The following is a 23,400-nucleotide window of genomic DNA, read 5'->3' on the forward strand; positions in this document are numbered from 1 at the left end:
ACATTTATTGATTTACAAATGTTGAACCAACCTTGCAGGATATAATATCTGGGATGACAGATTTTTCTCTTAGTACTTGTGTTATATCTTGCCATTCCCTCCTAGCCTGTAGGGTTTCTTTTTCTTTTTTTTTTAAGGGAGGGTTTTATTGGGGAAAACCCAGCAGACTGGAGGGAAGGGGCAAAGAGGGAAAAAGAGAGAAGGAGAGTGTAGAGAGAGAAAGATAGGAGAGGAGCTAGCAAGGAGAGAAGAGAGAGAGCAGAGAGAAGAGAGACAAGAGGGGGGAGTGTAGGGTTTCTTATGAGAAGTCTGCTGTGAGTCTAATTGGAGATCCTCTGAGAGTAATCTGGCATTTCTCTTGCACATTTGAGAAACTTGTCTTTATGTTTCACTGTGGTGAGTTTGATTACAATGTGTCCTGGTGAGGATCTTTTCTGGTCATGTTTATTGGGAGTTCTATGTGCTTCCTGTACTTGGACGTCTTTCTTTCTCCAAACCCAGTTAGTTTTCTGTTAGTATGTCACTAAAAAGGCCTTCTAGTCCTTTCTCTCTCTCATGCCTTTAGGAACTCCTAGAACCCGAATGCTGGTTTTTTTTAATAGCATCCTGTAAATTCCCAACAATATTTTTTAGATTTCTAATTTCCTCTTCTTGTCTTTGGTTTGACTGTATACTATCCTATGCTCTGTCTTCTAACTCCAATGTTCTCTCTTCTGCCTCACTGATTCTGTTTTTAAGGCTCTCAAATGTGTCTTTTATTTGTTCTATTGAATTCTTCATTTCATTTTGATTTCAATATCAATTTCATGGTCTATTAATTTCTCATTTCATTTTGATTCCTCCTTAAGATTTCATTTTCACGAGAGAGATTTTCTGTCATGTCTTGCATGGATTTCAGTAGTTCATGCATTTGTTTTTGATTACTTCTACATATTCTTATCAATTTTTTTTTTTTTTTTTTTTTTTTTTTTTTTTTTTTTTTTTACAGGCAGAGTGGACAGTGAGAGAGAGAGACAGAGAGAGAAAGGTCTTCCTTTGCCGTTGGTTCACCCTCCAATGGCCGCCGCTGCAGCCGGCGCACCGCGCTGATCCTGGCAGGAGCCAGGAGCCAGGTGCTTCTCCTGGTCTCCCATGGGGTGCAGGGCCCAAGCACCTGGGCCATCCTCCACTGCACTCCCTGGCCATAGCAGAGAGCTGGCCTGGAAGAGGGGCAACCGGGACAGAATCCGGCGCCCCAACCGGGACTAGAACCCGGTGTGCCGGCGCCGCAAGGCGGAGGATTAGCCTATTGAGCCACGGCGCCGGCTCTTATCAATTTTTTGAGTTCTATTTCTTACATTTCTTTTACCTCATCATCTTCATAATCTTGTATTGAAGTGTCATGTTCTTTTGGGAGTGTCATGTTGTCTTCCTTATTCTTGTTTCCTCAGTTGTTGCATTTGTTGTTCGGCATTTGTGGGGATATTCATTGGTTTCTTCTTTTTTTTTTTCTACTGTGGCAGCTTTTTTCATTGTACTACACTCTGTAGGTAAGTGGACTGCCTGCTCTCAGTGAATCTCTGGAGGCTTGTGGTGAGTGTAGCCAGTGAGCTCTGTTCAGTTCTTCAGAGTTAAGGGTGTGGCTAAGGTGACACACCCAGATTTGGCGTGGTAACTCCCTCTCTCTCTCTCTCTTTTTAATCAGAAGGGAGGTAATTCTGCTCAGCTGAGCTCTTCTTGATGGTGATCAGTGCCTGAGTGCTAGCCCCAGTGGGTATATTTCTCTGCTCTGTCCCAAGGACCACACAAAGGATCTGTGCAGTCCTCAGTGTAAGTCAGATTCCACAGCAATGTCTCTCACCGGCTAGCCAGTGCTGCCCCAGCTTGTGGCAACTCCGACCGAGACTACTCAAAGTCACCCTCACTGTGAGTTCTCCACACACCCTGTTTTTTTTTTTTCCACAGTCCCATTTCAGAAGCTCCACACAGTCACTAGGTCTTAGTCTCCTGTTATTACTCCCCACGAGAGTCAGGTTTTTCTGCTCAGCTGATTGCTGGGCACAGCCTAGAACTGGCACAGCTGTTACATATGTCTAAAATGGTGCCCACTCTACGGGCTCATACACCTTTGTAAGGTGACTGGAGAAAGTATCTGTATCTGTACCAATCGTATCTGTACAATCCCTTTTATTTTTTCTCTCCTCTAGTTAGGGTGGTGTACTTTCCCCCATGGGGTCTTCAGCCTCGTTACCTCTAGGCTCTTCCTGCCACTTTTCCACCAGTGTCTCAGGCTACTGCAGTCTCATCTCAACTCACTTTCCAGCGCTGGTGAAGATGCTCTCGGCTGCTGGGCACCCATGTCATCCATGTAGGTCCACTGTGTCCCTCTAATTATGAAAGAGTTTCCTCTGCTGTTTTTTTCCCTAACTCTTCCCTGAAACTACACTATCTCCACTTTTATTAAGCTATCTACTCCTGGACTAGATCAGTAAGCTCCCTCCCTATTCCACCATCTTGGAACCTCCTGGTCCTTGATATAATCATATATTCAGAGTCACTTTCTTCTCACTTTCGTTATCAGGAAATATAGTTCTGGAGCCTCATCTGGGAGCTAGTAGTAATTGTGATAAGAATGGAATATTAGATGTATAAATTTTAAGTAACTAAACCTCTGGGCAAGTTATTCTTACAGCCAATCAATCTTTGTTTTTTTTGTTTGTTTTTTTTTTTTTTTGGACAGGCAGAGTTAGTGAGCGAGAGAGACAGAGAGAAAGGTCTTCCTTTCTGTTGGTTCTCCCCTCAAATGGCCACTATGGCCAGTGCACTGTGGCTGGAGCACTGCACCGATCCGAAGCCAGGAGCCAGGTGCTTCCTCCTGGTCTCCCATGTGGGTGCAGGGCCCAAGCACTTGGGCCATCTTCCACTGCCCTCCCAGGCCACAGCAGAGAGCTTGGACTGAAAGAGGATCAACCGGGACAGAATCTGGCACCCCAACCGGGACTAGAACCCGGGGTGCTGGTGCCACAGGTGGCAGATTAGCCACGTGAGCCGCAGCGCCAGCCATAACCATTCTTTACCACGTAAAGAAGGGAATCATATGTATTGGTGGGACCGGTTATTCTAATATTGAGAATTACTATGACATTCAGAGACCTAGTCATCTTACTGCCAGTAACTTTAGAACATTTTAAATCAATTTGGCTTTTATAAAAGACAGATTTATTTATTTATTTGAAAGTCATTGAACAGAGATATAAAGAGAGAGAGACTGATTCATTCCCCGAATACAAAAGGGCTCTAGCAGCTAGATCTGGGGGAGGCCAAAGCCAGGAGCCAGGAACTCTATCCTCTTCTCCCACCTGAGTGTTAGAGGCTGTTCCATGTTTAATTTATATTTATAAAAAAAATGAAAGATAAAAAATCCACAAAAACCAGAAAGGCTTCAATATCCAAATAACAAAAGACCAACGTCTAAAAATGTTGAATCTTCTCTTTTTGATTCTATCTGGGTAATTGTTTTAAATTTCTTTTAAAAACTACATTTGCTTTTATCAGGTAAAAAGTATGTGGGAAATTGTAGTATCTCTCTTTCAATATTTTGTATGCCTGCTCTTAGGATTGATTATGCCAGTTTCTCAAATTGAGTCTCAAACTAGAATGCCCTTGAGGACGCTTCCATAGAGCTCGTTTGACCTAACTAATTCTACATTTGTATTGTTTAATTTTGATATGTAACCAGAGTCCTAATCAGAGTCCACAGCAAAGAATGTAGTTTTAATATTGGAGTTTGCTGTTACACTTGTGTGCACTCAATGGTTTTTTTCTCACAGTGTTGAGTGTAGTAATTGTCAAGTATTCAGACATTTTCATTGCTAAAAACATGCCACAGCATGATTCTTCATTCTACTAATGGTGGATATTTAGGTTGTTTCGAAGTTTTTACCCCTGGACACAATGTGGCCATTGGTCTTCATTGTTTGGGCATAGGAGCAAGCATGTCTATAGATTGCACCAGGACTGGAGTTCTGGGTTCCTGGGTTAGAGCAGTGCAAGCATTTTTGGTTAGGGTTAAAAATGTGTAAAGCCAGATATGCATTCTAGGCAATGATAATAAAAAAAATGAAGTAAATTGCAATAATGTGATGGATTAATAGATTCAGGGTTCAGTGACAAGGACATTATCAGTGTGGTGTCTAAACACATCTTGCACATCTCATGCAATCTTGTGGTCTTCACACATCTCTTCAGGAAAGAACTGGCTGGCACAGCTGGCTTCCAGCTAGGCAGAGGGATCCAACCACTCCATCTGTATGTGCATTTCACAGGGACATTCTTGTGCTTTGGGCCCTCTAAAACCAGAAGACAAGAGTCTGTGGAGAATTGGGGTGGGAGGGTAGAGTCCTCAGGCACTGGGACTTGGAGAGTATCGGTAAAAATGCAGAGTCTGCAGCACCAGGGGAAGACAGCAGGGCTGCATGGCTATTTTGTGGAAAGAAAGAGGCTGAGGGATGGAGACCAGAGTGAGGGGTGATCACAGATTTGAATGAGATGGAGGTCAGAAAGAAGGACAGACATTTTTGCCCAGGGAGGAAAATATTTGATATTTACCTCACCATCCTTATCCCTCCCCAATTTCCATATCCTATCTCTCTATCCTCCTTCTGCTTCCCCCTTGGCTCATCAGATCAGAGAGGGGGTGGCATGATCCAAGTGTGTGTGTGGACTCTCATATGAATAGGTGCAAATACTAACCTCTAAAGTCTTAGTATTAGGAGTGGCATCTTTTGAGAGTTCATCAAATCATCAGGGCAGAGCCCTCATGAATATTATTAGTTCTCTTAAAAAAGTAGGCTACCAGGAGCTACCTTGACCTGCTATCATGTGAGGATATACACTGAAGAAACCATTTATACCAGGAAAGGAGCCCTCATCAAATACCACAGACCTCCCAGCAGTGGACAGTGAGAGAGAGAGACAGAGAGAAAGGTCTTCCTTTGCCGTTGGTTCACCCTCCAATGGCCGCTGTGGCCGGCGCACCGCGCTGATCCGATGGCAGGAGCCAGGATCCAGGTGCTTTTCCTGGTCTCCCATGGGGTGCAGGGCCCAAGCACCTGGGCCATCCTCCACTGCACTCCCTGGCCACAGCAGAGAGCTGGCCTGGAAGAGGGGCAACCGGGACAGAATCTGGCGCCCCAACCGGGACTAGAACCCGGTGTGCCAGCGCCGCTAGGCGGAGGATTAGCCTAGTGAGCCGCGGCGCCGGCCCTAGAGTGTGGTATTTTGTTATAGCAGCTGTAATATGCTGAGAGATGTGACACAGGCATCTAAACAGTAGCTCACACGAATGTGTTAGCTCACTCTAATGTCAAAGAAAAAGTGTTTCTCTATTGAAAAAAAAAGGTAAGATAATAACAAACTCAATATTTTGACAGGTAGAGTTAGACAGTGAGAGAGAGAGAGACAGAGAGAAAGGTCTTCCTTTCCATCGGTTCAGCCCTCAAATGGCTGCCATGGCTGGCATGCTGCGCCAATCCAAAGCCAGGAGCCAGGTGCTTCCTCCTGGTCTTCCATGTGGGTACAGGGCCCAAGCACTTGAGCCATCCTCCACTGCCCTTCCAGGCCAAAGCAGAGAGCTTGGACTGGAAGAGGAGCGAGCAGGACAGAATCCAGTGCCCTGACCGGGACTAGAACCTGGCGTGCTGTGCTGCAGGTGGAGGATTAGCCTAGTGAGCCACGCTGCTGGCGACTGTAATACTTAATTTAAATAATTACCAGGACCACAATGATAGCAAACAAAACAAAATATTTATTGGTATGGAATAATAGAAGGGATGTTCATTTATACTACAGAAATTCAATAAATATTAGTATATAGAAATAATAAAATAGAAGATTTCCAATGTACACAAATGAATATAAGAACCAATCCAGGCAGAGATGAGTAATTGGTGGCAAAATCTCTGCAGAAAGATCAATAGAGAATAGAGTATCTATACATTCTTCAATTGCCAGTCTCTACGGTTCTTGATAATATAAGAGTAAAGTATCTTTTGGATACATATCAAAATGACTGTAACTTGATATCCAATCCTAGTGTGACCGTAATGTTGATGGACAAACTGTCCATGCTTTGCCTCCAGATGTGAAGTAACAGGGAGTACTGTTTGGGAGTAATGTTTAGGGCCAAGCGAATCATGAGGAAATTGTCAAATTCCTGAGACCAGAAACTAACATGCCCTCCAAAACAAGGTAATGTCACCATTGTCAGTGACAACAAGGCGAGGAGATGCTTTTGTTTCCACAGGACTAAAGGAATACAGTAACGTACTCTTAAGCCTTAAGCAAAAAATACCGCTTCTTTTTGTTGTCAGTGAAAATTTCTGTCAAAGCCACATCCGTTGGTCAATGCTCAGCATTCTGTAGTTGTCTGACAAATGCTTCTTCATTCAATTCAGGCTGAACAGCAAAAACTCTGCTTCTAGCTGGAGGCAACACTTGTCTGACTTAGCGTGTTACTCACTCCTGGATGTTGCCGTGTTGGTTATGTGGTGAGAATTGAGAGGTGCCCAAGTTAAGGTCTCAGGCCTAGGTGTCCTTAGGTGGTAACAATAATATGAGACTGAAACAATGTCTTCCATCCTGATGGAGAACAAATCTTGAGTGGATAGGGTAGGACATGACTGGATTTTCTATCAAGATGTTGCTCATTAATGAGGAAAGCTACTTTTACTTGCACCCTTTCATTGTAGCCAGTGCAGGTCCCTGTAGCTCCAGCAGTTCCTGATATCTGAGAGGGAGACAGAGAAAGAGAGAGAAATTCAATAAGAGGTCAGGTCTTGCTGATAGCTGAGTCTGGAGGGAATGCCCAGTAGTCACAGAAGCCAGAGACAGAGAAACATGTGGAGAAGATGAGCTTCAGGTTGACTGAAGTGGGAAAATGATACCTACAGGGTAGAATGCCTCCCTAAACTTAGAGTCCAGCCTGCAATGCAGAATATGGGAGTCCTGCACACTTCTTTTTTTTTATGGACAGGCAGAGTTGGACAGTGAGAGAGAGAGACAGAGAGAAAGGTCTTCCTGCTATTGATTCATTCTTCAAATGGCTGCTATGACCGGCGCGCTACACCGATCCAAAGCTAGGAGCCAGGTGCTCCCCCTCCATGCCCCCCCGGTCGCCCATGGGGTGCGGGGCCCAAGCACTTGGGCCATCCTCCACTGCCTTCCTGGGCCACAGCAGATAGCTGGACTGGAAGAGGAGCAACCGGGACAGAATCTGGTGCCCCAACTGGGACTAGAACCAGGGGTGCCGGCACTGCAGGTGGAGGATTAGCCAAGTGAGCCACGGCGCCGGCCTAGTCCTGCACTCTTCTAACTAGAAGCTGGTGATAACACCCATTTTCCTCCTAATCCTTCTCCATGGTCTTGCCCATGTCTTTTCCCATCTCCTAAGGATAGATGTTCCTAGCACCAATCATGCACATTCAGAAAGACAGTTGAAAGCGAAGGGACCTCCTTCAGTAAATTCAACTATTATAATTCTGTGTTTCAGAGGGAAGAATAGGTGACTATGGGAATAGAGTAGATGTGTGAGCCAACGGTAATCTCAGAAACATCCAAGTCCAGTCTGTCCTTTAACAAAAGAGATGTAACTAAAGACATAAGAATTGTTCTTAATCCTTGTCTCCAGCTCTTTTTTAGAAATCTGAAGAATGGAGAGGAGAAAATCCAATCTGGAGGCTTCAATAGTCTTAAGAGGCTGTTGAGTCACCTTGAGTACATAGAAATAGGAATAAGGCCTTAGAGAGAAATCTGGCAAGTGTTTTTTGTCCAGGAGAAAAAGGAATAAAGTCAAACTCCAAGGGAGTTAACCAAGAGGACAGGAAATTGAACGTTGGCATTTCCCTGTCCATTGAAGACAGAATCCAGGGTACTGGGTCAAAGCATCCAAGCTAGTTCAAAGTGTACCCAGAGTTTACTAAAAGCACAGCGTCATTTAGAACTGCTCAGCAGTCCTCACCTACTTTATCCCATTCCTTTCCTTTCCTTCCATCTATTAAACATGAACTTCATCCCCCCTGGCCTTCAAGTTTTTCATCTTCCCTCTGACAGGCTGAGGGAGGTCACTCTCCTTCTCACTTTACTTGCCCAAGGCAAGGAGGCTCGTTCTCAATTAGAATCACTGGAGCAAAGATTGGCCTGGGCCTTGCTTATCTTCTTGGATCTTCATGGGTTTTCCCCGAGTTAACTCACTACAATGAGCTGCTCTATTTTGTGGTCTCATGTTCAATAACTAACTCATTCTCTTTTTTATTTTAATTTATTCAAGGTGTATACGTTTCATATATACAGATTTAGGAACATGGTGAGACTTCCCATCCTACCCTTCCCCCTGCCCACACTCCTATACTTCCTCCTCCTTCCTCTCTTATTCACTCTCTCAAGATTTACAATTATCTACTTTCAGTTTACTTTATACTCATAAAATTAATCCTACACTAAGTAAGAGTTCAACAAACAGTAAGAAGAAAAAAAAAAAAAACAATGTTCCTTAACAATAGAGACAAGGGCTATAAACAACCATCAGATCACAAAATGTCAAATAACTCATTTTCGAGATTTTGACCTGAATATTTGAAATTGGCATTGAGAGATAAAAAAAAGCCAGAAGTTGATGGAAGTTCCAAGATGATGGAATAGGGAAGGAGCTCACTGAAAGTCCAGGGAAATACAGTTTATTAAAAGTGGAGATAGTGTAGTCTTAGGGAACAGATAGGGAAAAAACAGTAGAGGAAAGTCTTCTGGAATTAGAGGGACACCGTGGATCTACGTGGAGGGCACGGACTCCCACGGTTCGGGACCCCAGCTGCCGTCTCTGCACCAGCGCTGGAAAGAGAGGTGAGACAAAACCATAGTAGCCCGAGACACTGGTGGAAAAGCAGCAGGAAGAACCTAGAGGGAACAAGGCTTGTAGCCCCATGGGGGAAAGTACACAAGCCTAACTAGAAGAGAGAAAAAATAAAAGGGATGGTATGGACACGATTCACTCTCCACACACCTTATAAAAGCGAGTGAGACAATACAGCAGGCGCCATTTTGGACATACATAACAGTTGCACCAGCTTGGGGCTGTGCCCACCCAAGCGGAAAAACCTGACTGGTGGGGAGTAATAACAAGAGACTAGACCTAGTGAATGTGTGGAACTTATGAACTGGGACTGTGAAAAAAAAAACACAATGGAGGGTGTGTGGGGTGTGTGGGAGAACTCATGGTTTGGCTGAGATGTGAGTAGTCTCCTTGGGAGATGTCACAAGCTCGGGCGGCCCTGGCTACTCAGTGAGAGACACTGCAGGGGATTCTAAGCTTACACTGAGGACTGCACAGATCTTTTGTGTGGTTCTTGGGACAGAGCAGATGAATATTGTATCCACTGGGGATAGCGCTCAGGCACTGATCGCCATCAAGGAGAAGTGCTCAGCTGATTACTTCCCTTCTGATTAAAAAGAGAGAGAGAGAAAGAGAGAGAGAGAGAGACAAAGAAAGAGGTGGGGGAAAGGGAGATTGATTTACCATGCCAAACCTGGGTGTGTCACCTTAAGCACACCCTTAACCCTGAAGAACTGAACAGAGCTCTCTGGCCACACCAACCACAGACAGTCCACTTAATCTAGAGTCATAGTATAACAAGAAAAGCCACCATAGTGAAAAAAAAAAAAAGAAGAAACCAAAGCATATTTCCACAATGCCAAACAACAACGGAAAAATCGAGGAAACAAGAAAAAGGAAGAAAACATGATGCTCCCAAAAGAAAATGACACTCCAATACAAGATTAAGAAGATGATGAGATGGGAGAAATGCAAGAAATGGAACAAAAAATTTATGATAAGACTCTTTAGATGTAATCTAAAACAAATGCATGAACTGCTGAAGTCCATGAAGGACAAGACAGAAAATTTCTCTTGTGAAAATGAAATCTTGAAGAATCAAAATGAAATGAGGAATTTAATAGAACATGAAATTGAGAGATTGAAGAGAAATTGAAATGAAATGAAGAATTCAATAGAACAAATTAAAAACCCAAGTACTGAGAGAATCTGCCAACCCAGATATTATATCCTGCAAAGCTCTCATTTGTGAATGAAGGTGAAATAAAGAACTTTCACAGCAAACAGAAACTGAAAGAATGTGTCACCACTTGTCCAGCCCTGCAAAAGATGCTTAAAGATGTGTTACACACAGAAACATAGAAACACGGTCATCAATACGAAAGAAGGTAAAGGAAGAAAATTCCTCAGTAAAAGATCACAGAAAGTCAAAGTATATATTAGAAATATCTTTGGGAAAATGGCAGGGCAATGTCACTACTTATCAATAGTCACACTGAACGTTAATGGCCTCAACTCCCCAGTTAAAAGACACAGACTGGCTGAATGGATTAAAAAAGAAACCCATCTATTTGCTGCTTACAAGAAACACATCTTTCCAACAAAAGTGCATGCAGACTGAAAGTGAAAGGTTGGAAAAAGATATTCCACACCAACAGAAACCAAAAAAGGGCTGGTGTAGCCATCTTAATATCAGACAAAATAAACTGTAACACAAAAACTGTTAAGAGAGACAAAGAGGGGCACTACATAATGATTAAGGCATCAATTCCACAGGGAGATGTAACTATTATAAACTTATATGCACCTAATCACAGGGCACTGGGTTATTTAAAAGATATGTTAAGGAACTTAAAGGGAGACTTAGACTCCAATACAATAGTATTGGGGGACTTCAATACTCCACTTTCAGTAATGGACAGATCAACCAGACAGAAAAATCAAGGAAACAGCAGATTGAATCGACACTATAGACCAAATGGATTTAACAGATATCTACAGAACCTTTAATCCTATACTTGCAGAATGTACATTCTTCTCAGCAGTGCATGGAACGTTCTCTAGGATTGAGCACATACGAGGCCATAAAACAAGTCTCAGCAAATTCAAAAGAATCCAAGTCATACAATGCATCTTCTCAGATCACAATGGAATGAAGCTGGAAATTAGCAACTCGGGAATTTCTAGAGCATATGCAAATACCTGGAGACTGAACAACATTCTCCTGAATGAACAGTGGGTCATAGAAGAAATCAAAAGGGAAATCAAAAACTTTCTGGAAGCAAATGAAGGTAACAACACAACATATCAAAACTTATGGGATACAGCAAAAAAGTGTTAAGAGGAAAGTCTATAGCAATAGGTGCCTACATCAAGAAATTAAAAAGGCACCAAACAAATAAGCTATCAATGCATCTCAAGGATCTAGAAAAACTGCGGCAAACCAGACCCAAAACTAGTAGGAGAAGTCAGAATGTCTAAGCTTGTCTTGCTCTACACATTTTTTGAAGCCCTGTGCTTATGTCTAATTTAGAAAATAATATTTTGTGTGAATATTAGAGGGTTGTCTTTTTGAAAACATTCATTTATTTATTTGAAAGACAAAGTGACAGAGAGAAGGAAAGACAAAGAGTGAAAGAATAGAAACAGAGGGAGAAAGAACTTAAATATACTGATTCACTAGTGAGGAGTGCAGAACTAGGGGGCAGGGACCCAAATATGTGGGTCATCATCCATGTCTTTCCCAGAACCATTACTATGAAGCTAGATTGCAAGTACAGTAGCCAGGGTTTGAGGCAGCACACCAATACGGATGCAGGCATCCCAAGCCGTGGCTTGACTGCATGTGCCATAACACCCTCCCTTAAGTTTACCTTTTGACCAATGTCTCTTTATTGTACCATCTAATGAAGTCTGCCTCATTGTAGCTTGAGTGTGTCCCTGAAGTGTGGCTACTGGGTCATGGTAATCCCTTGAACACTGGATCTGAAGGCAAACTTGACTCTAGGTCTGTGAGTGGGATAATGAGGACAGCAGCTATGGGGAAAGAGCAGAGCTTAGAGTACAGCCAAGGAGATGCAGATGACAGTGACTGGTTGGCAATTCATGTGTAATGATAGGAGGATTTAGGCAGGGACAGGCATGCTCTGGAAGCTGGTGAATTTCCCTTCTCCCCCACTTATGATGCTTCCCATTTTGCATGCTCACCAGGCCTCTACCAATCATGTGCCTTCAGTGCTCAAAAAATGCACAGAATGGCTGGACCCCTCCTACCACAGCCCCTTCCCAGGTAGATCACAGCCCAGTGACTCCCACACCCATGTCCTGGTGGCCACACCAGTAACACAGATGAAACTGAAGTTAGGGTACCTATTAGAGACCCACGATTACACTCCCCTACTGGACATCTAGCTCTGCAGCTTTCTCCCACCTCCCTTTGTTCTCTCACTGGCCTAATAAAATACTATGACTTTGCATCTTGGACTCTTTCCCTATCTCTATATTGAAAGAAATCAAGAACCAGGGCATTTTTCTATGGAAAATAGAAGGAAGACTAGACAGAAGTTACTGCAGATGGAGAGAACAAATCAGGGAAAGAAAAAATTGGGGGGAGGGAAATGAGGTAAAGCACTCATATATATAGAGAGCAATACAGAATAAATGCATCTAAGAATAACGGCTGCGATTACCTCTGCACCTCAAGTCGAAATCCAGGGATACGGTATGATAATCTCCATTTGCTAAAATGGAATTTTCTTTGGATCATCTTTTTTCTTAGGACATCGGAGCCCACAGGGTGGACAGTGACTTGGCTTGCATGGTTGCTGGTAGCTGACCCCTCAATGGTATTATCCTGCTTGGGATTGCTCGCAAGATAGCCATCAGTAACAGGCACTGCAAATGAAACCACAGGCAACAATATCCACTGTTATATGACCTTATTCTTTTGTTTTCTTTTTGACAGGAAGAGTTAGGCAGTGAGAGAGAGAGAGAGAGAAAGAGAAAGGTCTTCCTTCCATTGGTTCACCCCCTAGTGCACTGTGCCAATCTGAAGCCAGGAGCCAGGTGCTTCCTTCTGGTCTCCCAAGCGGGTGCAGGGCCCAAGCACTTGGGCCATTCTCCACTGCCTTCCTGGGCCACAGCAGAGAGCTGGACTGGAAGAGGAGCAAACGGGACAGAATCAAGTGCCCAATCCGGAACTAAAATCTGGGGTGCTGGCATCGCAGGTGGAGGATTAGTCTAGTGAGCCGCAGCACCAGCCAATATGACCTTATTCTGACACACACTTCCACCAAGGTGGACACTGGATAAGCAAAGTGACCTTGGACAAGAAAGTCCAAGGGGCAAGGGAAGCCAATAGAGATGCTTTTGCATTTTCTTATCATTGGCCTTCCTTAGAAATGATTTCAGGATAAGATTGCCAATAGGCAAACCTACTGCTGTTTGACAAAAAAAAATTAAGAAAATTGGAGCAAATGAAAACAAATAGTTCTCAGATTCATAGGACAAAAGCATGGGCTAATCATACTAGACAGAGGTTGTGCTACTAGGAATGGAGATGTCACCTAAAAATCGAGTTATATAAAAATCATAGGAAAACCCATAAGAGCAAAATTATAAGGAAAATTGGAGAAGATGAAAAACATGTATCATTATACACTTCATATGAGCATATTACATGTAACATTACTGAAAATAATATGATATATATCATGGAATTCAGGAACATACAAGGACAAATATATTTTGGAGTGTTCTTTAGAAAGTTTATGGAAATGCATATTATGACCACACAGTGCAAGGATTTCAAAAAGTTTCTGTGACATACAGAACTCATGTTTAATTCCATTTTCCATGAACATCTTTTTAAACATTTTCTTTTTCTTTTTAAAAAAGATTTATTTATTTATTTTTATTTGAGCGGGAGACTTACAGACAGTGAGAGGGAGAGACAGAGAAAGGTCTTCCTTCCATTGGTTCACTCCTCAGATGGCAGCAATGGTTGGAGATTTGCCTGTCTAAAGCCAGGAGCCAGATGGTTGCTCCCAGTTTATCATGTGGGTGCAGGGCCCCAAGCACTTGGACCATCTTGCTTTACCAAGCCATAGCAGAGAGCTGGATTGGAAAAGGGGCAGATGGGACTAGAACCAGCATCCATATGGGATGCTGGCACTGCAGGTGGAGGATTCACCAACTACGCCACGAGACCGGCCCCATTTATTTTCATTTCAATGAAAATCCAAGAGTGACAGTTACACAGAATGTCAGAGTGAGAGGGAGGAATCAACCATGTACTTTTCCACTCCCCAAATATCTGCAACAGCTAAGAATGGGCTAGGCCAAACCTAGGAGCCAGGAACATTATCTTAGCCTCCCACATCAAGGGCAGGCACCCAACCAACTGAGTCATCACATGCTGCCTCCCAGGCTACACAGTAGCAAGGAGCTGGATGAGAGACAGAAGACAAATTTGTACCTAGGTACACTGACAAAGAATATGGACAGCCCAAAGGGGCAGTTATCCACTATGCCACAATACCCATGGCATTCCATGAACATCCTGAAGCACTCTCAGTGTCATGTGTGTGTGTACATACTATATCAAAAAATGACCTTAACTGGGGTTTTGGAAATTTGGGCTCCTGCATTCTGACAGCTTTCACAATAGGTTGGAAATAAAAAAAAAAAGATTTAGGAAGAGTGAGAGAAATATATGTTGTCAGTAATACAACCTGCTATGCACCAGATAGAAAGCACAGTATGGTTGGTGTCAAAATCTGCAAAGTGCTTTCAAAGGACCCTAGACTGCAAAGTCTTGCCTCGAACCTACCATTGCTCAGCCAATTATCCCTTGAATGTGAACAGGAACGGAGTGACCTTGAGTGTGAACAGGAAGAGAGTGACTGAGCCAGTGGGTGAGCTGTGCTGGTACTGTGAGAATCCAAGGAGAAGTAAAAGATCAGGAGAAGAAAAGAGGAGTTGGGAGGGACAAGGTATCATGGCACATGTGGCAGAGAGTATGTATGCCTGTCTCTTACTGAGCACTGGCCAGGAGCTCTCTCCCAAAGAGTCAACTAGTGGTCACTGTCACATGAGACATATTCCTCCTCCTGAGCACACCATTCCCCTCCTTTCTAGAAGGTAGGCTGCAGCAGACATAAGCCACAGGCAACCATAGAGGCAGGGAAAAGGATGGACAGGATCCAGGTAGGATGGGCAGGAGGGTCCAAGGCTCAGTTGTAAGGAAATCTGAGCAGAAGTGGATCACTGTGGGCAAGAAACTGGGACATGCTATGGAGATGAGCGGAGCTGATAAATTCCAGGAAGAGTCAGAAATGAGCCTGATCACTTCATGTATGAAGGCTCCTGTTCATTTAAAAAAGAGAGGGGGCCAGAAAATAAGTTGAATTAATCAGGAAATCAAGGTAAAGGCCTAGAATGTACACTGACAAGAATATGGCTCTCACCTTGTGGCTGAAAGTGTCTGACAGAGGAAAATTGGCTTAGAAGGGAATGTTGAGGAAGCAAGAATGAAAGGAGAAAGAGAAAGAAGGAAAGAGAGAGAGTGAGAGTGAGAAAAAGAGAGAGAGAGAAAGGAAAGAAGGGAGGGAGGGAAGGAAGATAGAAGGGAGAAAAAAGAGCAACAGAGGGAGAAAGGAAAAATAAATAGAAAAGGGAAGGGAGGGAGGGAGGGATGGAGGGAGGGAAAGTAAGTCAGTCACTTGTCTTATCAAAGACAGTCTCTGGGAAGTTACACTACAAACATGGTTGATTTGCACGTGGAACAAAAGTACAAGATCACTTTGTTAAGTCTTCAACTATATGCAAATTAAACGACGAGTCACTAAACACCTAAAGAGGATACTGAGCTATTCTTAGCCAGTCACTCTGGAAATTATGTTGCTTAATAACAGCACAGCCTGAAATGGGGGATGAGATATAAATGCCTGTGATAAGTAACTTGGCCAAGTTCAACATAAAATATTTGGGAAGCTGATGACTGGAGGCAGAGCGGATGCTTAAAATCAGGCATTGGCTCACTTTACCATGTTACAGCACTGCAGACTTCAACTTGACCCTCAGAGAACACGACGGGGTCTGAATTGTCTCCTTCACCCATACACAGTGAAAATCCATGTATCAATGGAAGCTTCCTGTGGCCTTTTCTTTCTTACCTTTGTGGAGCAACAACTGGTTTCTTGAATCGATGTTTTCTGCAAAGCTGCAGGTGCTGGAGGAATCACTACGCCTGGCCTCATTGCTACCAGAGGCTAATTGCGGATCCACTGGGACTTGAGGACAGGTGTATCCCTGTAGTCTCACCCACAACTCTGCATGTGAGACTGGCACCTTCGACAGGTGACAACCTAGTATTCCATTCAAGTGTTTCTGAGGACAAGCCTTCAATGTGCCACCTGAAAGGAGAGGAGGGGCTTAAGTACAGACATGAGAGTAAATACTGGGTGATGTGTACATGAATTTGGACAAACAGGAAGTAATGGCTGCAGACTAAATGATGACAGTGCCTTAACTCTATCATACAACTCCCTGAACACAATGTGCCTTAGGCTCGGTGTGCAAAACTACACTGAATGGCAAGGGGAGAACTGTGTAGGGTACATGTCCTGTTTTCACACAGGGAGATCATTATGAACTTGGCCAAATTTCCTTGGGAATACTCACTAGCAGAAACAAACAGGCAGAAGTGTGGCACCTGCACACGACCCCAGTCACTGCCAGCAGTGCGGCAGGTGCAATCCACAAGTGATGGCATGGTTAAAGATGGATATGGACATGCCACTGGGCTGAGCAGGAACTCAGGCTGTTCTGGTTTGGGCAGCTTCAGACAGACCCTGGAGGTGCAGAAGGGAATAAGAAATTAACAAAAGGAGCAATCTTCCCACGACCTTCCTGGCTTAAACAGCAGGGCAAAGGTTCTGTCACCAAAGGAAAGGGAGCCCATCCACCAGTGGCTCACTGCTTGATCAAGCTGAAGCCTCACAGTGGGAGTGCAGACAGAGCCCGAGACTGAGGGACAGGGGCAGTGAGCTACTCAGGAAAAAGGCTGTGCCACCCACCATTGGCACCCTCTCCACTGATACTAATGAGCCAAACAGAACCTACTACTGGTCATGTGAGAAAACAATGAAGGCATGAAGTGTGCAGGCTTCAGTCACAAAGATGCACCTGCTGAGGAGGTGCTTTAGCACCCCAGGTTTCTCACCCCAGCCTGTTGCCCACCATCTGATGAGGTCAGGTCCCATCTCATTTTGTGTTATCAGTGGAAGGCAAAAATACACATGGGCAACAAGCTGAGGGCAGAAAAGGATCACCCTGCCTTGAGTATGGCAGGGTAGTGGCCAGGACTGACCAAACTCCCTGAGTAGGCTGGTTGACCTGCACAGGCTCTGTAGTTAATCCAAGGGAGAGAGTGGGGAAAACAATGGAAACTTGCAGGTCGCTCACATGATAAGGAATAACTTTGTTCCTACAAACATTCGGCTATGGGCTTAAGGGGTAACGGTGAGTCACCCCAACACATGCTGTTTTCTCCCTGGAGTTAGATTCCCCAAGTGTTGAAACAAAGTAAGCAGTAACAGAAGTTGGAGACTTACTTGGGTTTGTTAGGACCAAGATAACCTGCTACCTTCTCTTCGTACATCTGGTACACTACAAATAAAAATCAGACAGTAAAAGGCACATTAAGATCCCAGTACAAGTAACTGTGTCACACAGTATCTGACTGGAATGCTACAGGTAAATTTACATGCATTGGGAGAGTGAGTGTCTGACTCAGGAGTATCAAGGGAGGCAAAAAAAAAGGTAAGTTTTTTGTTTGTTTGTTTTTTGACAGGCAGAGTGGACAGTGAGAGAGACAGAGAGAAAGGTCTTCCTTTTCCGTTGGTTCACCCCTCAATGGCCGTTGCGGCCGGCGTGCTGCGGCCAGTGCACCGCGCTGATCCGAAACCAGGAGCCAGGTGCTTCTCCTGGTCTCCCACGCAGATGCAGGGCCCAAGCACTTGGGCCATCCTCCACTGCACTCCCGGGCCACAGCAAGAGAGCTGGACAGGAAGAGGAGCAACCGGGACAGAATCTGGCGCTCTGACTGGGACTAGAACCTGGTGTGCTGGCGCCACAGCAGAGGATTAGCCTATTGAGCCATGGCGCCAGCCAGTTTTTTTGTTTTTTAAAGATTTATTTATTTATTTATTTATTATTTGAAATGCAGAGTTAGAGAGAGAGAGAGAGAGAGAGAGAGAGAGAGAGAGGCCATTAGTTGAAGTTGAAGCAGCTGGGACACAAACTGATACCCAATGGGATGCCAGTGTTGCAGGTGGTGGCTTAACCTGTTTTACCACAATAAGGACCACAAAAGGGTAAACCATAAAGACACCAGCTAGTCTACCTTCCTGGGAGCCAGGGGATCCCACTCTCTTGGTTTCTCTGTGTTTTGGCAGGATATCACGTACACTTACTCTGTCCCGGGTGTGTGCAAACCCTTAGACTACCTTAAGAACCCCCCACTCGCCCATGTCACAACCACCAGTAGTTAAATGACCTCCGGGAGGAAAGGCTGAAATCCAATCCTCTCCCACCCGGTGTTCAGGTGCCGGTGACACACCATTTTGTGTGTGTGTACTGCCACTGAACAGAGCCATCAAGTCTATAGAGCCTCTGGTCCACTGGGACTTCTGGAGCCACCCAGAAACCTTATACATCAGCAGGCCCTCTCAGGCCGAGGGTTTAAACACAGAGCCTGGTGGTGGGTGGTGGAACACTTGACGATTGGGTAAGCTTTCTAGAGGACTCATGAACTTACTCATCCACGTGGTTTACTTCAGGGATTTCTAGGAGCCAGAGGTGGATGAGGACACCTGGGACCATGGCCAGAAGGGAGTGCCAACCAGGGCATGAATCTCAAGGGAGACAGCAATTGGCACATATGTCCTTTGCTCCTACACCACAGTCCAGACAGGTACCTCACTGGTGCCTCACTGGTGGGAGGCCCAGAGGCCAGTGTGATGTTGCTCCACCTGCCTTGGGTACCATGACCTGAGAGCACAGTCAAGTGGAGCCAGGCAAGACCTAAGAATCAAGGAATCAACCAAGTGAGAGACACCAACGCATGAATGTCACACAGGAGAGGCCTTGGGCCTCACAACTCCACAACTCTCAATGGAGGAGGTGCTTAGGATGACATGACATGAAATGAACTCATGGTGGAGATCTCAGGGGATACAGGTAAAACTCAAAGTCCAGGGGCTGAACCAACCAGCAGACCCGAACTGACCAGAGAGATACTCCAGATGCTACAAGCTGGGGACTCACACCATTGAGCACGGTGCCTTGCTTCAGCCCATCACATTCTCCCATACAGATTCAGGACAAGTGGCAGCAGGGTGGACACATGGCTATGAACTAGAGAGACACTGTGAGGCTCAAAGGAGTACCTTTCCATGGGAGTACTCACCATAATGGCCAAAGCCTCAGGAACATGCGACAGCTGGGAGCTGCGGATTTCAGGGGGTGTCTGCAGGTTGTGTAGCAAGCAGGTGGAAGGCTGCTGGTGTGGACCCCGCTTCCTAGCCTGCCTGAAGCTTGCAGGCTTACAGGCAATTGCCCTAGAATAGCCTGCCTGGCAGGCTGTGTCTCAGGGCCAAACACTGTGTCCCAACTCAGGGGACCGTCCCAAGCCAGAAACCACAGTGAACGTGGATATGCTTCACACCCACCACCCATGGGATCTCACAAGACTTGGGCCCTGTGTGCCGGCCCCACCCCTCCAACACCCACAGGACCCCTGGGTCTCTCAACTGCCGGGCTTCCCAGACAGAATGCTGTGGTCGCTGGGAGAGGCGTCCAGGCCGGCGACTCAGGCCTCCCCCCGGCACACGGAACACCCAGGACACGCAGAGCGTTCCAGAGCGCTCTGGTGCGCGGCGCTCCGCCAGCTGATGCGAAAACCAGGGACCACTTGTCTGCTTGCCACAGCTGGGAGCTGCGGCTTTCAGGGGCTGTCTGCGGGTTGGCAAGGAAGCAGGCTGAAGGCTGCTGGCGTGGCCCCCTCTTCCTAGCCAGCCTGAAGCGCGCAGGCTTGCGGGCGCTGGCGCTGGCCCTGCCCTGGAATAGCCTCTGGGGCCGCAACGACGTGCCCCGCGGGACCTGGCAGCCTGCGTGTCAGGCGGGGCCAAACAGTGTGACCCACACCCCAGAGGCAGGCCCGACCCGGACACCGCAGTGAACGTGGATATGCTTCACACCCACCACCCATGGGGTCTCACAAGACCTGGGCCCTGTGTGCCGGCCCCCCACCTCCACCCGCCCCCCCGCTTCAGGCGGCCCTGTGCCCCGGGGCTCAGCCTCGCGGCTGGCTCCGCGAAGGAACACTGGCGCTGTCCAGGGATGAGCCCCAGTGGCTCAGCGGGGACACCTTGCCCCGGGAGGACTCACCGAACATGTCTATGGTCTGGAAGATGTGGCATTCCTCCCGCCGGAGGCCCCAGGCACTGTCACAGACCTGGAGGTACGCCACGGCCACGTGCCTGGCCGCAGGACACGGCCAACGGGGTCCCGCGATGGCTGCACATGGGACAGGGAACTGCCCCAGCCGGGGCAGCTCGAGTTCGGGCCCGCTGGGGTGGGAAGGAAAACCACAGCAGGGTCACCAATGCGGCAGGTGGTCGAGCCCCGGGCCCTGCCTGCTGGCCCAGGGAAGCCAGTGCCTGCGTGGCTATGGGCACGTGGGCCCCAGAGGCGGTCCTCGTCACCCGCCAGAGGCCAGCTCTCAGCTCTGCAGGGGTTGCTAGAGAGAGCCGCGGACTGAGCCGCAGGCACGGCCGGGCCGGGGCCGGGCAGACAATGGACTCGGACCCCAGAGCTCTGACCCCGCCCAAAGCACTCCAGGACCCTCACAGGAGCTCTGCGGCACGCATCGACTGCCCAGGCCGCACCTGGCACCGCCAATGCACCTGGCTTGTCGAGGTGGCACAGTCCTCTGGCCACCGTCAGAACCCCTCCCCCACCACAGTCTGCCTCCGCAGCCTCTGTGGAGTGGCCCGGGATTCCCCGAGGACCCGTCCCCGTGCCGCCCAGCGAAGGCTGAGTGATGTGGTTGGGTCGTGACTGCGGGCCAGACTCCGGTCAGCCTCCGCGTGGAAAGCGGGACAGCCACCCGGACTGCAGGATGTCCTATGGGGCCACTGGGTGCGCAGGGATCCCGGGACGGCCTCCCCAGGGGTGGGGGCAGGCCACAGCCCTCTCCGTGTCACTCGCACGCTTGGAGGCCGTGCTGCCACCGGGCCCATAGACACACGGGGCCGAGGGTGGCAGTGGGTGTGCGGGCACCACGCGGCCCAGCCCTGGGCCTCCCGGGATAGCGGGGAAGTCTGCCGGGATCCCAGCCCCGGGGCGGGGCCTTCACGGGGTCGGGAGACCTACCTGGGCAGGGCAGGACCTAGGGAAGGCCGCTCCCGATCCAGAGCCGTCGGGCCGACTGCAAGTCGAATGAGACAGGGAAGGCCCCACTGAGGACTAGGCTTACCCACGCACAGGCCAGGACGTCCACACCCCCTAAAGGACGGTCCGTCGTCTGGGTGGCTCGAGGCTTGCCGGGAGGCAGGGCGCTGAGTCTCCAGGCACTGGCCTGGACTGGCGCCCGCCTGCCATGGGGGCTCTGGACCGCCCTTCAACCGCCCTACCTCACGTGGCAGGGCCCTAAGGAAGCCTTCACACGCACCGGACCCCAGCTCAGTGTCCTGGGGCACCCATCTCCGCCCTGGGCTGCGGACAGCAGAAATCTAACCCCGACCCACACAATTCCAAGGGCAGCGTAGGCGGCACAGCGGACTCTCCCTGCCCGTTCTGCCAGTCGCTGGGCGGGGGACACCCAACACCCACAGGACCCCTGGGTCTCTCAACTGCCGGGCTTCCCAGAATGCTGTGGTCGCTGGGAGAGGCGTCGAGGCCGGCGACTCAGGCCTCCCCCCGGCACACGGAACACCCAGGGCACGCAGAGCGTTCCAGAGCGCTCTGGCGCGCGGCGCTCCGCCAGCTGATGCGAAAGCCAGGGACCACTTGTCTGCTTGCCACAGCTGGGAGCTGCGGCTTTCAGGGGCTGTCTGCGGGTTGGGAAGGAAGCAGGCTGAAGGCTGCTGGCGTGGCCCCCTCTTCCTAGCCAGCCTGAAGCGCGCAGGCTTGCGGGCGCTGGCGCTGGCCCTGCCCTGGAATAGCCTCTGGGGCCGCAACCACGTGCCCCACGGGACCTGGCAGGCTGCGTGTCAGGCAGGGCCAAACAGTGTGACCCACACCCCAGAGGCAGGCCCGACCCGGACACCGCAGTGAACGTGGATATGCTTCACACCCACCACCCATGGGGTCTCACAAGACCCGGGCCCTGTGTGCCGGCCCCTCCCCTCCACCAGCCCCCCCGCTTCAGGCGGCCCTGTGCCCCGGGACTCAGCCTCGCGGCTGGCTCCGCGAAGGAACACTGGCGCTGTCCAGGGATGAGCCCCAGTGGCTCAGCGGGGACACCTTGCCCCGGGAGGACTCACCGAACATATCTATGGTCTGGAAGATGTGGCATTCCTCCCGCCGGAGGCCCCAGGCACTGTCACAGACCTGGAAGTAAGCCACGGCCACGTGCCCGGCCGCAGGACACGGCCAACGGGGTCCCGCGATGGCTGCACATGGGACAGGGAACTGCCCCAGCCGGGGCAGCTTGAGTTCGGGCCCGCTGGGGTGGGAAGGAAAACCACAGCAGGGTCACCAACGCGGCAGGTGGTCGAGCCCCGGGCCCTGCCTGCCGGCCCAGGGAAGCCAGTGCCTGCGTGGCTATGGGCACGTGGGCCCCAGAGGCGGTCCTCGTCCCCCGCCAGGGGCCAGCTCTCAGCTCTGCAGGGGTTGCTAGAGAGAGCCGTGGACTGAGCCGCAGGCACGGCCGGGCCGGGGCTGGGCAGACAATGGACTCGGACCCCAGAGCTCTGACCCCGCCCAAAGCACTCCAGGACCCTCACAGGAGCTCTGCGGCACGCATCGACTGCCCAGGCCGCACCTGGCACCACCAATGCACCTGGCTTGTCGAGGTGGCACAGCCCTCTGGCCACCGTCAGAACCCCTCCCCCACCACAGTCTGCCTCCGCAGCCTCTGTGGAGTGGCCCAGGATTCCCCGAGGACCCGTCCCCGTGCCGCCCAGCGAAGGCTGAGTGATGTGGTTGGGTCGTGACTGCGGGCCAGACTCCGGTCAGCCTCCGTGTGGAAAGCGGGACAGCCACCCGGACCGCAGGTCGTCCTACGGGGCCACTGGGTGCGCAGGGATCCCGGGACGGCCTCCCCAGGGGTGGGGGCAGGCCACAGCCACCTCCGTGTCACTCGCACGCTTGGAGGCCGTGCTGCCACCGGGCCCATAGACACACGGGGCCGAGGGTGGCAGTGGGTGTGCGGGCACCACGCGGCCCAGCCCTGGGCCTCCCGGGATAGCGGGGAAGTCTGCCGGGATCCCAGCCCCGGGGCGGGGCCTTCACGGGGTCGGGAGACCTAC

The 23,400-nt window shown here is 48.7% G+C and overlaps 1 protein-coding gene across 1 annotated transcript; it reads right to left on the reverse strand.

The window, feature by feature from the left end:
- Positions 1-5,765: 5,765 nt before the first annotated feature.
- Positions 5,766-20,509, reverse strand: LOC103346986 (NBPF family member NBPF4). Its single transcript, XM_089310639.1, has 6 exons — positions 20,315-20,509; positions 17,479-17,533; positions 16,547-16,716; positions 16,039-16,278; positions 12,553-12,757; positions 5,766-6,766 (listed from the first exon to the last, which is right to left on the reverse strand). The coding sequence occupies exons 1-6, from the start codon at positions 20,319-20,321 to the stop codon at positions 6,706-6,708; spliced, it is 738 nt and encodes a 245-aa protein (XP_089166765.1). The 5' UTR covers positions 20,322-20,509; the 3' UTR covers positions 5,766-6,705.
- Between the last annotated feature and the right edge of the window lie 2,891 nt (positions 20,510-23,400).

Source organism: Oryctolagus cuniculus, chromosome 12 (assembly GCF_051225735.1).
Source record: "Oryctolagus cuniculus isolate XC-2025 breed Fujian yellow rabbit chromosome 12, ASM5122573v1, whole genome shotgun sequence".
NCBI classification, from domain to species: domain Eukaryota; kingdom Metazoa; phylum Chordata; class Mammalia; order Lagomorpha; family Leporidae; genus Oryctolagus; species Oryctolagus cuniculus.